At 45.1% G+C, this 13,287-nt stretch overlaps 2 protein-coding genes across 18 annotated transcripts in view; both read right to left on the bottom strand.

Annotated features, from left to right (window-relative positions):
• SEC31A (SEC31 homolog A, COPII coat complex component) overlaps positions 1–2,882 on the bottom strand; it is a 38,797-nt gene extending 35,915 nt beyond the window's left edge. For 4 of the 12 annotated variants that reach the window (XM_035324562.1, XM_035324558.1, XM_035324557.1 and 1 more), the window contains exons 1-3: positions 2,685–2,882; positions 2,275–2,357; positions 1,741–1,864 (exon numbers count right to left, since the gene is read on the bottom strand). In XM_035324562.1, the coding sequence (XP_035180453.1) occupies positions 1,741–1,864; positions 2,275–2,353 (203 nt within the window). In that variant the 5' untranslated portion in view covers positions 2,354–2,357; positions 2,685–2,882. The remainder of the gene's footprint in view (positions 1–1,740; positions 1,865–2,274; positions 2,358–2,684) is intronic. The other 8 variants (XM_035324564.1, XM_035324559.1, XM_035324568.1 and 5 more) reach the window with 6 other exon arrangements.
• A 1,632-nt stretch (positions 2,883–4,514) lies between these two features.
• The window catches only part of LIN54 (lin-54 DREAM MuvB core complex component), a 53,500-nt gene continuing 44,727 nt past the window's right edge, over positions 4,515–13,287 (bottom strand). For 5 of the 6 annotated variants that reach the window (XM_035324590.1, XM_035324589.1, XM_035324587.1 and 2 more), the window contains 6 exons: positions 12,885–12,976; positions 11,499–11,570; positions 8,940–9,042; positions 8,504–8,641; positions 7,628–7,830; positions 4,515–7,219 (listed from right to left, as the gene is read on the bottom strand). In XM_035324590.1, the coding sequence (XP_035180481.1) occupies positions 7,018–7,219; positions 7,628–7,830; positions 8,504–8,641; positions 8,940–9,042; positions 11,499–11,570; positions 12,885–12,976 (810 nt within the window). In that variant the 3' untranslated portion in view covers positions 4,515–7,017. The remainder of the gene's footprint in view (positions 7,220–7,627; positions 7,831–8,503; positions 8,642–8,939; positions 9,043–11,498; positions 11,571–12,884; positions 12,977–13,287) is intronic. The other variant, XM_035324588.1, reaches the window with a different exon arrangement.

Genomic DNA, 13,287 nt, shown 5'->3' on the forward strand with positions numbered 1-13,287 from the left:
GGAAGGGCAAACTTTCAACTGTTGTGCTGGATACTCAGTGAGTGGCTTGCTCACATCAGACACGTGTCACTTGGACTGCACTCGAGTTTCCAGGCTGAACTGGAGGAATTAAATATACTTCCGGAAATGTTTTCAAACCATTGTGTCCATCCACAAAAAAAAGAAGAAATTACTTCAGCTCCAACTTGTTAAATAATCAAGACAGCATTCCTGTGTATTCAGCCATGCAAAGCACGGTATGCTTCTGCTTGAAACACCACACTGTCACACGGCAGGTGTTAACACGTGGAGAATGCAAACCCACACGGTCTGGAAGGTGGTGAGCAGTTGCTTGAGCCTTCACTGTGTTACTGCTGGACTCTTGGCTTTCTCGGGATTACCTGTGACTGATCTCTTCACAGCACATCAAGCTTGGCATGTTAAAATACATGCTGGGGAAGGCCAGACAAAGAGCATGTGCTGGCTGACAGATACTGTAAGCACCAAGTGCTCAGCAGCTCGGTGTCAGTGGTCACTGTCCCGCTACAGCACCCAGGTCACGGTAATGGTGCGCTCATCCACACCAAACCGAAATGGCCCTCTCTGGGTACGCTGATTTTTGCGGTTCTGCACCTAACTATGCAAGGTTAGAACACACGGGGTGAGCAACAGGCTATCAGGGCACTAGCATTACATCACCAGCAAGATTCAACACGTAAATAACCTAAAAGAAAGCAGAAAGGATGAGGAACAAAACCCAGGGTTAACTGTGCCATTACTTTCTTCTTGCCCTTTGCTCCTTCCAAGATAAAGAGTGGTTCTACAGAAGCAGCGTCACATTTTCCACAGGACAGTTAGCAAAACTTCTTGCTGAATTCATCTTTTCTGGATTTGTTTGCCCAGCTATTTTCATTTGCTGTACACCAAAATATAACCTGACGTACTTTATAAGCTAAGGCATGGGTTGTTGTCTTCAAAAAAAAAAAAAAAAAGACAAAAACCTCCTTTGCAATGTTGCAATGTGCTTTCTGGGGGCAAAGTCAAACACTTGTGCTGTTCAACAAGAGAAGCATTTTTAAAGGAGCTCTACATCCTCCTGGCCACAGCAGACAGGTTCTGAAAGTCAGTAAAGCAAACGCCACTTGGCAAGCTTTGACTAATTTCAGACACATTTAAAGCAAGGGAGAAAAAATCCCAGGGGCTCAATGTCATCATTCTGCCCTCAGTAGATCAGCAAGGAGTGTCAGCACTAGCTCTGCCACAGCTCAGGCATAAGGCAGTCCGGGCCTGTGCTGGCTGTTCCTCTCCAGCCCTGCGTATCTGAAGAGAAACATCTGCAGGGCAGGGATTGCGAGCCACAGCAGCAGCCAGGGAAAGTGTTGCTGCAGGACTGACAGCAGCCCCACACCTTGTGCTTCCTCCTGCAAAAGCCACTGTAACTGTTATTTATCCGAATCTGGAGAACGTCCTGAAACAGGGCCTTGCTGTGTGCAAATGCAGCAGAGACCTCATTTCAATCCCTCCATATCTACTTAAAGGCAAGACCTAACTTCTAAGGCCCCAGGAAACTGCATTTGGCAAAAATCTCACAAAAGAATCTTAGATCTTTAGGCCTTGAAGTTACTGCCCGAGAGCTGAAAATACAGCCCCATTTACATGGCTGTAATGACGTCCTTCAGCAGAGCTTCTGTCCTCAACTGCAGCCAAAGCCCACGCATCAGCCCTTCAGCGCAAACCACGTGCGACAACCCCGCCGCTCACCTGTGAGAGGAGGAGAAGGTGGCACAGGACTTCATATCCAGCGAAGGGTCCGATAAGTCCAGCTCGAATATTTCCAGGGAAGCACTCGTACTGAAGGTTGCATCCAGCTGCTGGGCCGACGTACCTGCAAAGGAGCGGGCTCATCGAGGAAAAGATGCTACGCAGAAGAGCAGCTCCAAAAGCAGCATTAAAAAAAGTCATGCTTGCAAAAAGGGCTCTGAGAAACAGTCAGGCTGCTGTTTGCATTACTTACATTTCTATGCAATTCTCTTCTCTGTGGTTGCCTTCAGTGGGTTTTTTATGAATAGAAAAAGCTTTGGGAGAACGCCCATCTTTCCCTGAGGACGGGCAGAAACCCTTGGCAAGTGGCAGACAAGCAACAAGGGGCAGTGTCCCAGCAACGAGGGTTGCTATCACCTTACCCTGACACGAAGGAGAGGAAGCTTGTTGTCACCTACCGCCAGCCTCCCAGACATGAGCTAACTGCCACCCCTTCCAATTATAAGGCAGTAACAGCAGCTTCACAGAACTCACCTGTGGCCAGATAGATGGGGTGCTGCTCGGCAGGGCTCCATGCCTGCATGGCAGTGCGGTCAACCTCCTTCAGCTTCATTTTGCTGGAGAAAAAATAATAATAAAAAAAAAAAAAAGATAAAGATTAAGCAGAGGAGGACGCTGATAGCGGCTGCATTAGGGGATGCCAGGAGTTGGTTTCGTTAGGGGATGGGAGGAAAAGGGTGTTTGTGGCGGGGCGATGCTTAGAAAAAGGGGGAAAATGGGGTCTTTGCGGCAGATGGTGGGAGAGCAGCAGAGCCTGAAGCCGCCCCAAAAAGAGGGGTGTAACGTGGAGGAAAGCCCCGCCGCCCCGAGCGTGGTTTCTGAGGGGGATTTGGGGTTAAAAAAAAAAAAAAAAAGGGGGAAACGGGGGCCGCGCCGGCTCTCACCCGTCCCGGGCCCGCTCCAACGTGGCAGCCCCGGCGCCGCCTCCCGTTTCCGGGCGCTGCCGGCGCCTTCCGGGCGGTGACCGGGGGGGGCTCCGCCTCTGCTCCCGCGGGGACCGGGCTCCTCCTTCAGCCGGGGCCTGGCGACAGGGGAGAAGGGAAAAGGGGGCGTCAGTGAGGGGCGCCGAACGGGGGGCACGGGGTGAGGGGAGCCGCCGTCCTCAGCTCGACAGCGGTCGTCACAGCGTGTCGGGATGTGAACAGCAGTGATGCTCATCATCGGACAGCGGCTCGGGGGAATTCGGGTTTTTTATTGGGTTTTAGGGGGATGCTTTTGAACCTTTTCGCACCCCGCAGCGCAGCGCGACTCGGGCCCATGGCGCCACCAGCACCCTACCGCGGCGCGGCGGGAAAGAGAACAGCTCCCCTCCCGCCCCGCTATATATAGGGGAGGGGGCTGCGCCGCTATTGGCTGCCGCGAGCAGCGCTCACCATTGGTTGCCCAGCGGCTCTGCGGATTGACCTCAGCGCTGGCTTCACGCCGCCCTCCCGCCGTTCTCCGACGGGCGAGCGGCGGTGCTGAGTGAAGGCCCGTCAGCCAATAGCAAAGAGGGACGCGAGGGCGGGTGCGCGGCGGCTACCAATGGGCTCCGGCGGCCGCGAGGAGGGAAGGGAAGGGCGGAAGCGCGGGCTGTGCTTCCGCCAGCAGCATGGCGCTGGGCCCGGCTGTGCCTGGAGGTGGCTGCACGCAGGGGAAGAGCCCGGGGCAGGAGCCCGCTCTCAGGGCCGCTGCTCAGCCTCCACAGCGCTGCTCCTGTCCGCAGCGTCCTCCTCCCTGCGCACACGTTCGCACCCCCGAGTCGTCCCTCCCTTCCCTGCTGTCACGTTCAGTTCATGTTTACGCTACCCGTGCCAAAAGCCTAAAGCCAGCCGCAGACAGACGGGCACATCAGTATTTCGTGTACCGGGGGTACCAGCATCCCTGGCCAGACACCCTGCCCCTCTCCCCGCAGCGTAAGGTGCCTGACAGGTAGGGTGCCGAGGGAAAAGGCTCAGCCCCCTGCCATCCTTAGCTCGCTAACCATGCTAATGACACCCCTCAGACTTCACGAGCACTGATCGTACATCATCTCCACCCAGCTGTTAAGGGGAAACCTGAACGAAGCAAGTGGATGCACAAAAATAAAAGCAGCTTTTAGTTGGCAGGAAGAAATCCCCAGACTCTCTTAACTGACTTGTGCTCCCCAATGAAACCCAGCAATGTGCCATTGCAAGGCTGGGTCACGCATTTCCACCCCAAAGAGGCCGAAGATGACCCAAACTGCACACCAAAACAGTGCCTCGTGCCCTACTGACAAGCAGCCTAAGGCTCCACAAAAAGATTTACCTGCAAGTTTGGCCCAGGGTCCTGCACTCAGATCTGTATGGCACCCTGCTATCCCCAAGGATGTGGCAGACAGGCTCAGTGGTCCAGCCTTGTGGATTTTTCTTTGCTCAACTCTTGCCCTGCAAACACTACATTTTTTTATTAAAGTTTATTTATTTATTTTTTTAATTAGAAAAAGACATCAAAATATGCTAACAACCAAGAGTTTATCTCTGGGAGGATTCGATCGCATATTGGGAAGTCAAGCCAGTACTTGCATTCCAAGAGAGCCTAGCGGTAACATATATATTGATTTTGATATTCAGTGCAATTCTTTGGTATATATTTGTCAGTGCTGAAGGAAAGGAGTGCAAAAAGAGTGTTTACAGAATAGTATAAATGTTTATTTTTCTTTGTGATTTATCTGACTGTTTTATTTTTACAATATAGAAAAGTGTATTCTTTGAATAGGTCTAGTAAATATAAATTTATTTTTTCTACTTTCAGATGTAAACAGAATTAGAAAATGAACCCTTGCCCCGTTCCCAATTATTTTTATGTAACTGGATGGGCTTGACTGTAAATCTTGTCCAGCAGTTTGATTCAAATGGCTAAGGAAGTACAAAACCCAATCCATACGTATTACACCAGGGAGAGGGGAGAGAGGAATCCCAGCTTAATATTGGAGAAAGCTTGTTCAAAGTAAAACCAAAAAAACTAAGAGCATTTGATTGCACCTTCAAAGTCTTTACAAGTAAAATATTCTCAAGCAATGCCATCATACATAATTACAACTGTAATCTAAATTTCACAAGTGTTTCTGCACACTGTATATAAATACACATCACAAAAGGTGCAATTTAGAGTAAGACACAGAATATATACAAAATTAACACGAAGTCTAAACAAAAGAAGGCATATTGCAATCTGTTTAAAAAATAATGTACGTAGTTATTATTCACTTACACTAATTTACATTTATACAAATCTTACTGGACATACTATGTTAGCTCACTAGAAGTAAACTGAGTATCTGCCCTATCTACATGTAAAGTTACTGTACTGACTTTTAATAAACCCAAGTCTTAATTATGGAAAGAAAATAGTTACTTACATGAGAGATGGATTCCTTTCTCAGAGATTTGCACTATCAGACTTGTGGTTTATGCTGAGGGAGATGCTTCTACCAGGCAGAGCCCTTCAGACGGTGACCAGCAGGACACCAAACCGGCCCACCTCCCAGGGCCTTCATGCTCCTGAGCCATCCTGGGGAAGGGGGCACAAGGAAGCATGGAGGACCAAGGGCCTTTTGCTCACCACACAGGGCCACAGGGTGAAGACGGAGCAGAAGCCTCTTCCTGTCCTATTGCCAAACACACCTGTAGGTGCTCGGCTCTGCTGCACATTTGCCTGGCTCCTATCTTTTCCCAGCTTATCCCTGCCAGAAAACCTGGAAGAAGAGCTCTGCCACATCTCTGCGTTTACTGTTTTACATGAAGAATGCAAAATCCTTTTTGGAAAAAAAAAAAAAAAGAAAAGCCATCTTGTTCAGGCAGCAATAAGACAGTTATTAAAATTGTTATTGACATTCACATTAGGCAAGTAACCTACCACGTTGGTTTTGCAAATGTATTCTACTATCAAAAACATGATCTGAGATGGCCTGTAACAAATACTGAAGAAAATCCCCTGCTCCAATCTACACAGAGCTCTAAGGTGATTTGTGTGTTATGTTGGTATGTTTTCCTCCTTTTTGGATCAAAGGATCCATAAATCTATTTTGGCAGCAATCTTGATTCTGCGCTAGCATCCTCCCCCATTACAGCACTCTCCGTCATTCTAAACAACACTTAAAAATCCCTTACGCCAAATAAACCACCAAGATACTGAGAAGCAGCATCATGGAAACACAACCAGGCTGAATGTAACCTCCACCTGTGGTCACAGGTCATTTAAAGCCAGATCGTCTCAAGTCCTCATTAAGACAACTGGAGCTCCATGGTCTCCTGTGACCTCAGCTTCTTGGACTCAAACACTTCTCCAGGGCAACAGCTTCACCCTAGAAAACACAATGGACTGCACATCCCTACCTGCAACGAGTGATCAGGCTTCTGAACACAGAGCTTCACGCAAGCAGCAGCACCTACCTGCTGCACAGTCAGCTAACACCATACGCTGGGCAGACAGCTTGGCACTGTGGCACAGCTGCTCTTCCTCACTTTCAAGAGCAGGCCACCATCAGCCTTTGAGTTCCACCTTAAAATACACCTGAGCCCTCATCCATGATCATATAAAAAATTCCCAATTATCCAGTTTGCCTCCAGATTCCTTGGGGTCTGCTCAACGAGATTCTCAACCACTTGTCCAACACTAGACCTGCAAGCAATCCCCATGTACTCGCCTGCATATTTCACACTGCTCTGTGCACTGAAGAAGCATGCTGTGTTACGTCCCACATGTAGGTACCACCTTCCATTTCGATGCTCATTTCCACACGTTGCCTTTTAGAACTAACTTCGACACACAGATACCTCTTCATTATGAGCCTGTTGCCAAAAGTGTCATCTGGTTCTTGCCATCATCTGCATGTTCCTGTACACACAAAGCAATGCAACTCCATATACTGTAAATAATATATATTATAATCATTTATATATGCCCTTCAGGCAATTATTTTGAGGGAAAGGGGAGAAAACAGCTATATTTTGCCCTTAAGAAACCCAAGTTAAAAGCTGTACATCAGGAAGAAAAATTGACCTTTAGGCATCATCTTACATAGAAGAGGATTTAGTTAAGATTTAAAAGGCTCTAAATTTTGATATAAAATATTTTCTTGTTTCATCTTCCGCAAATCAATTTAAAACAAGCACCAAATTAGCAAGTATTATTAAATCCTCTATGCCAAACCAAAGTGTCCCTGTGCCTTAAGTGTTCTGTTCAGTCCACTTCATTGTGGCTCTTGTGCACGCGTCAGCAGTTCATGGCACAAGGGTCACTTTTGGACTTGCCCGCAGAGTTAATCACTCTCATCAAACAGCGTCCAAACTCCTCCAGGATCATGCGCTCTGCCGCAGCTTTTGACTTGCCCAACTTCTCGGCTTGCTCAGCCTGCGCGAGAAGGCATTCACAAGTTGCATCAGCCACCTCCTTGGTTACAAACGTAAAGGGCAGCCTGAAACAAACAGAAAACCAAAGAACCCACTCACTCCAACAGGCAGTGAACAAGCCAGAGCAGCAGTCAAATGAACAGACAGACCGTTGTGTTTAGGGCCAGTCTCCACTGAGAAACATGGCAAAGCCCATTTTGACCTGCCCAGGTACACAGAACAACTCTCCAGCTTTCAGTGCATGGTTCCTGGCAGCATGTGGGCAACCATGCTTAGTTACACGCTTGAACATAGCCAAATATGGCACACACTAGATTTACAGGAAACAAAGTTGTCTGAACAAAACACTCCAGTCACCCGAGTGCTCCTGGTCCTACAGCTTAGATAACATTCGAAGATGGCAGAGATGTACCTGTTGTGTATCCAAAAAAGCACATTAGAACCAGGCAAAACCGCGAGCTGCGTTAACTTACTTCCCCCCACCACTGCTCAGTGCTGGTGTTGGCCTTGTTAGGAGATCTGAGATCTGGGAAGATAACTTGGTCTTCGCAGCCGTCTGCTGCTGGACCCTAACTTCGGCAGCATCTGCTAAATGCATCAACGTCTTTCGCTCTGGGCTTTCTTCAAAATTTTTGCAGCCAATGCATTTGCATATGGAAGAACACATGATTTTTGCCTGAAAGAAACAATGTGAGAAGCCTGTCACAGCTTTGACACCCTTAATGACCACCCACAGGGGAAAGGTGATCTTGTTTTAGCGTGTTTGCAATTAGCCACTATCAGAAATCCTCGGGCAGTCATCCTCTCTTTAAATTCAAGGTGAGATGCCTTCCCAGAATTTATGCTTGAATCCAGTGCAAATGAACAGTATCCCACTCATGCCTTTCTTTCCCAATCTGCTATTTTCAGCAGAATTTAAGTGGTTAAACTTTGAGACAGGTCAGTCTGCCACCGTCTCTGTATCTGTAGAGCGATCAGTTATCTGATGCAACACAAACTTTTGCCTTTGGCTTCCACATACATGTTCCATCCTGGAGTGTCTCTGCAATGCTGCAATAACTATTTGAGCTCCTAGGGACGCGGTGCAGTAGGTTTCTTTTGAAAATATTGCTCTTCAGTAAAGGAGAGCTCCAAGCCTGTGTTCAGAGTTATTACATGTTTTAAAATTAAACTCAGAAAGTGATCAATCTTGCAAAACACATGGCTTTCTACGTGTAAACTGCTGGAAGAAAAGACAGACCTAAAACTATTATTGCAACATGAAAAAGAGCAAAAGACAAAGCACAGCAGCAAAATTGCAGCACTGAAAGGAAAACCCCGCATCTTTAAGATGAGATAATACTTCTTACCTCGTAACATTCACAGTAGTTTTTGAGACATCCCGAGCGTTTACAGTTACACCCTTTGCTGTGTCGCCGATCTGATTCTCCTTCCTTTCCTTTACCTATTTTGGGCTTGAAGGCTTCAGGGTTTCTGTCAAGGCAGGCCTGCCAAAGCAGATCCAAAAGGTCAGACAATGTATGTAGGGAGTAGAAATCACGAATGCAACGCAAAAGCTTACATCTTGCACATGTGGGAGATCAGGGTGTTACCCACCCAGCCAGCCCCATACCGTGGCTTCGGAAGGCACCAGCTACTTGTTTCACTCCAGCTATCTTTGAAGCAAACTAAAAGGCCTGCTGTCCAATCACGGCGCTACTCCACAACACACTGAAATCTATATGAACAGGAACAGGCTCTTTCCTTCCATGGTATCAGAAAGAGGAGAAAAAAAAGACCCCTCACCTTTATTGCTTTTTGCCTATCATTTTCATGGTCCAGGTTGTTATAACAGTTTGTACAGTTGCAGTTATTGCAGAATTCACCATTGGCAAAACAATCGCAGTACCTGAAACGGAAGATAGACAAGGCATTTGTAAACATGACCGTTACCTTGGTGTTACTACTGTTGGCAGCACCAGACATTTCTAGTCTGGTGACCATGCATATGCACTGATGAACACCTGAGTCACCCTATGCTGAGCTCCACATGGACAAGGAGTCTGTCTGTGCTGATGTTCAGACAGCTCAGGTCCTCAAAGCAGAACAAGAAGCTAATAGGACTTGGTTCCATGGCAGTCCTTGGGTGGTTATCCTCATAGGTAGTTCCTGACCCTGCTGGTTCAAGTTAGCCTTCAGGAGCTCTCATACAGTCAAAACGAAGAGCAACTGATTGCAACAGCAAGTTAACAGGCAACCTGACATCTCACAGGACTAACGCAGCAAGGAACATTTTTTGGTAGCTTTGCCCAGAAGCTATTGTCAGCTGTGAAGTAAGGCAGAGTTAAAGAAAGAATGAGAGAAAAGCAGGAATGGAAGAAGAGACTATGATTAACAGGTACATCTCAGACTTTGAAGCATGGGTAACTGTGGAAAGGATCTGAATGAGGATAAAACTCATTATTGGAGACTTTTTCAAGGGGAAAGGATGTAAATAAGAAGCAGCAAAATACCAACAGGAATAACCTACCACATCACCTTTTCTCTTCTGCACCTGTGTTACCTCCCATTAAAAACAAGATCCCATCACCCTGTGGGTCTGATACATGGAAACACACCACATACATCCTCAGCTCAAACATGATTTCATGCCATGAGAAACTCTGGCAGGTTCCAGTGCTCCCAGTACCATTTCCAACAATAGTTGATGGAAATGGCTGATCCTTTTCAGCTGATCTTCAAATACCATTGGGAATCTGTGTTCATTTTTAGGAGCCTAAATCCCTTGCCAAACTGACATCCACTTCCTGTCATTTGCCTTGGTAACACTGCAAGAACTAGATTATGGCTGCCCTGGATGCCACTAGAACCCTCCATCTGGTCAAATTGCATTTTGGTGATTTTTAGCATCCTGAACGCTCCCAAGGATGAACTACATAAAATGCATTAACAACTTGTAATAGCTCTCCTTTCTCTCCTGCTTAAAATTCAGCATTGCAACGGTCCTAGATTTCAGAACAAACAGCACTGGCATGGCATCAATCCGGAGCATCACTGAGCAAATCACCTTGGAGTTTTCTTCTTTGTAGAATGGGCTATGTAATAATCTGCAACATTAATTTGGGAAAAGTAACTCCCCTTACAGACACATGAAGTATGACTACTGGTGAGAAAGCACCTTTGCCAGAACGAGTTAGTTGTTTGCTCTGCATCAGTGCCTAGCCACTTAAAGATATAATTACAATGATGCACCAGAACAGCACATTCCCAAACAGCATTCTGAAGGTGGCAGCACCTGTGGCAGCTAAACAGCATTCTTGCTGGTGCAAGACACGAGCAACAATGCCGTTATTCTCTCAGAGTTTCCAGAGCATTCAAGAGCCAAAGACTAAAATCTGTGGAAAACTCCAGGCATCTAACTGATATTTGGCACCATGAAGAAAACACCTTATGTTGTAAGAGGAAAGAAAGGCTAAACAAAGGAATAGCTAGACATCTTCCTGTTTACCCTGTCTTCTCTGCAACAAGCAGTTTTGAGACTAGGCAGTATAGGGAACACCTTCCCACATAGGTGTGGGGTCCATTACATGAAAAGAGATCCAAACTGCAAAGTTTAAACACATTTCTTAACACGGGTTCAGATATCACTTCATCATTTTTCCTTGGAGAACCACACCAATGATTTCCTCTTCGTTGAGTAACATTCCATGAAGCACAGACCAATTTTATTGTCTCCTCCTGATATGGTGCAGAAATCCACATCCTGAATTTGCTTGAGGCAAAGAACTTAAATTCCTCAACTTAAAATTCTTTTACATCAAATTGTTACAAATACGCTCAATAAAACAGCAAAAGATTTCATGAAGATGATTGAGCCTTCGACCTAGCAGTTAAGAATCACTTGCCCATTCAAATGTTTAAAACAAACAGACCAACTATCCCTGCAACCCAACACAACCAACCATAAAAAACAAAAACAAAAACGTAACAGCCCAATTTTGCTGAAGTACTTCATATAGCATGGCATACTCAAGGGATTTGCAAAAGCATAGTAGATGCCCACTGATGATACTGTGGGATGTCATGTCACTCACAGCAATACTGCAACTCCAGCTGCTGAGTGGAATTGGCTCTACCACGCACAAGGGCACATTATGAACCCTAACATTATGAAATGTTAGGGTCCATACAGCTCACGAGTTACATGAAGGCACATGCACTGTGACATCTCCACCAGTGTCACCAGCAGCTCTAAATGACAATCTAGATATAACATTTCTGACATACTTAAAAACACTACCTTTTGATTCTTGGCATAAATATGGTGTCAAGGATAAGGCTTAGCGATAAACAGGATGTACTTACAATTTCAAACATAGAGACTTTGTACAATTGCAAGGCTTCCGGGGGCGATTTGCAGATTCAGAAGGAATAATTCTGTGGAGGGGGGGAAAATGCATCTTTTATACACTATTTATACATCTATTGCATCTATTTATACACAAAACGCATCTATTTATACACACAGCTTTAATAGTTTCAGTTTCTTCCTATTTCAAATTCAAGTAAATGGTTGATGATGAAAATTCTGAAAAGTCTTTATGTTCCCTTGCCATTAGGTTCTTGGCTGATGTAAGTAACTATTATATATAGTGTATTTCCAACCCAGAAAAAAACTGGGTTATTTGTTGCAAATCTGTCTAAATGTCTGAGGTAGAAATGAAGCTTAAAGCTAGAGGATGCACTACAACTGCAAATGGCAGTCAGAGAAAACTTCCCCAGAACCTGTCGTCACGCAAGGTCCAAAAAAGGTTCATAGATTAAGATTGTGCTTTTACCTTTGAACAACAACAACAAAATTGACTAAACCTAGAACAATGGGCAAACAAGCCAAACATGGCATCCAGCTCAAAGATGAGTTTTATATCAAACACAGGCTTTAACTGCTCTTAAAAACTAGGATTTTGTCACTAATCGCTTTTGATGAGATTCATTCCATCCCTATCCAGCAATTTCTGCACATAATACCAGGGAGATTAAATCAAACCCATTCATTTGGACAGCTGCATCTGGATTAAGGATTAGTTTGCATCATAGTTTAGGTTGCAGCAACGAAAAGCACCTTGGCATACGCAATTTCCAACAAATAATAACGCAGAAGGACAGTGCAGAACAGCTAAAAGCTGGCTGGGTCAACGCAGGGAAAAATATCCCATGTTAGCTGTTATTTTCATCTTTCAAGTGAAAATACAATATTGAAAAAAAAAAAAAAAAAAGCCTCCTATTATGAACCATTTTGGGCTTGAGATGCATTCTGAGGCTTGGTTGGATTTGTTTGTGCTAAGCATCTTGCTCCTGTATCAACCAGTACCTCTTTCTACCAACGTGGAAAAATAGCTCAAGCCTGTAGCTCCCAGGCTCTGATGCAAAATTAAGCAAAAACATCAACAAAATTTCAGGTCAACTTTATGCCATAGGAATTGAAAACAAAAACAAAGCTGGTGGAGGGGGCTGCAATAGCTTTGATCAGGAGGGTAGTTCAATTATTATTTAGATACATGTCCTTTAAGTCAAAATTATTAACCTCAACACAGTATACTTGATGTCCTTAGAAACCCCACAGAACCCAACATCTGAATCCCCGCCTTTTTTTATAATAGAACTAAAGAAAACTCTGTAAATTCATCAGCCTATACTGCAGGTTTGCTGTCCATTTTTTTTTTTTTCAAAAATACTTTGCAAAATACTCACCCATTAAACGGCAGCCGTGCTTGGGACTGAATACTAGATGTCCCTGTGAAGCCAGTGTTGCTTGCTATAGATACATATGATGACTGCTGTAACTAACAAAACAGAAAGGTAATGTGTAACATGAAATAAATTAAAGCATGCTCAGGAGGACTTGTACAAAGTATTTTAATTAGCTTTCCAAATACTGTTACAAAATTAACATGCTTGCAAGCACAGATTTAGAAATTTGTGGAACTTGGACCAGGCAACAAGCTCAAGTCTTTGTATTTAGCAAAACCCTAGTATTTTAGATGATATTTTTGTTCTTTAACACAGTGTCTACAGACATATGGATAACACAGACTACAAACAAATGTTCAGACCACAAACAGTTCCAGCTCCTTAAAACACACATCTCACTCTT

The sequence above is a fragment of the Oxyura jamaicensis genome, chromosome 4 (assembly GCF_011077185.1).
Source record: "Oxyura jamaicensis isolate SHBP4307 breed ruddy duck chromosome 4, BPBGC_Ojam_1.0, whole genome shotgun sequence".
NCBI lineage: Eukaryota > Metazoa > Chordata > Aves > Anseriformes > Anatidae > Oxyura > Oxyura jamaicensis.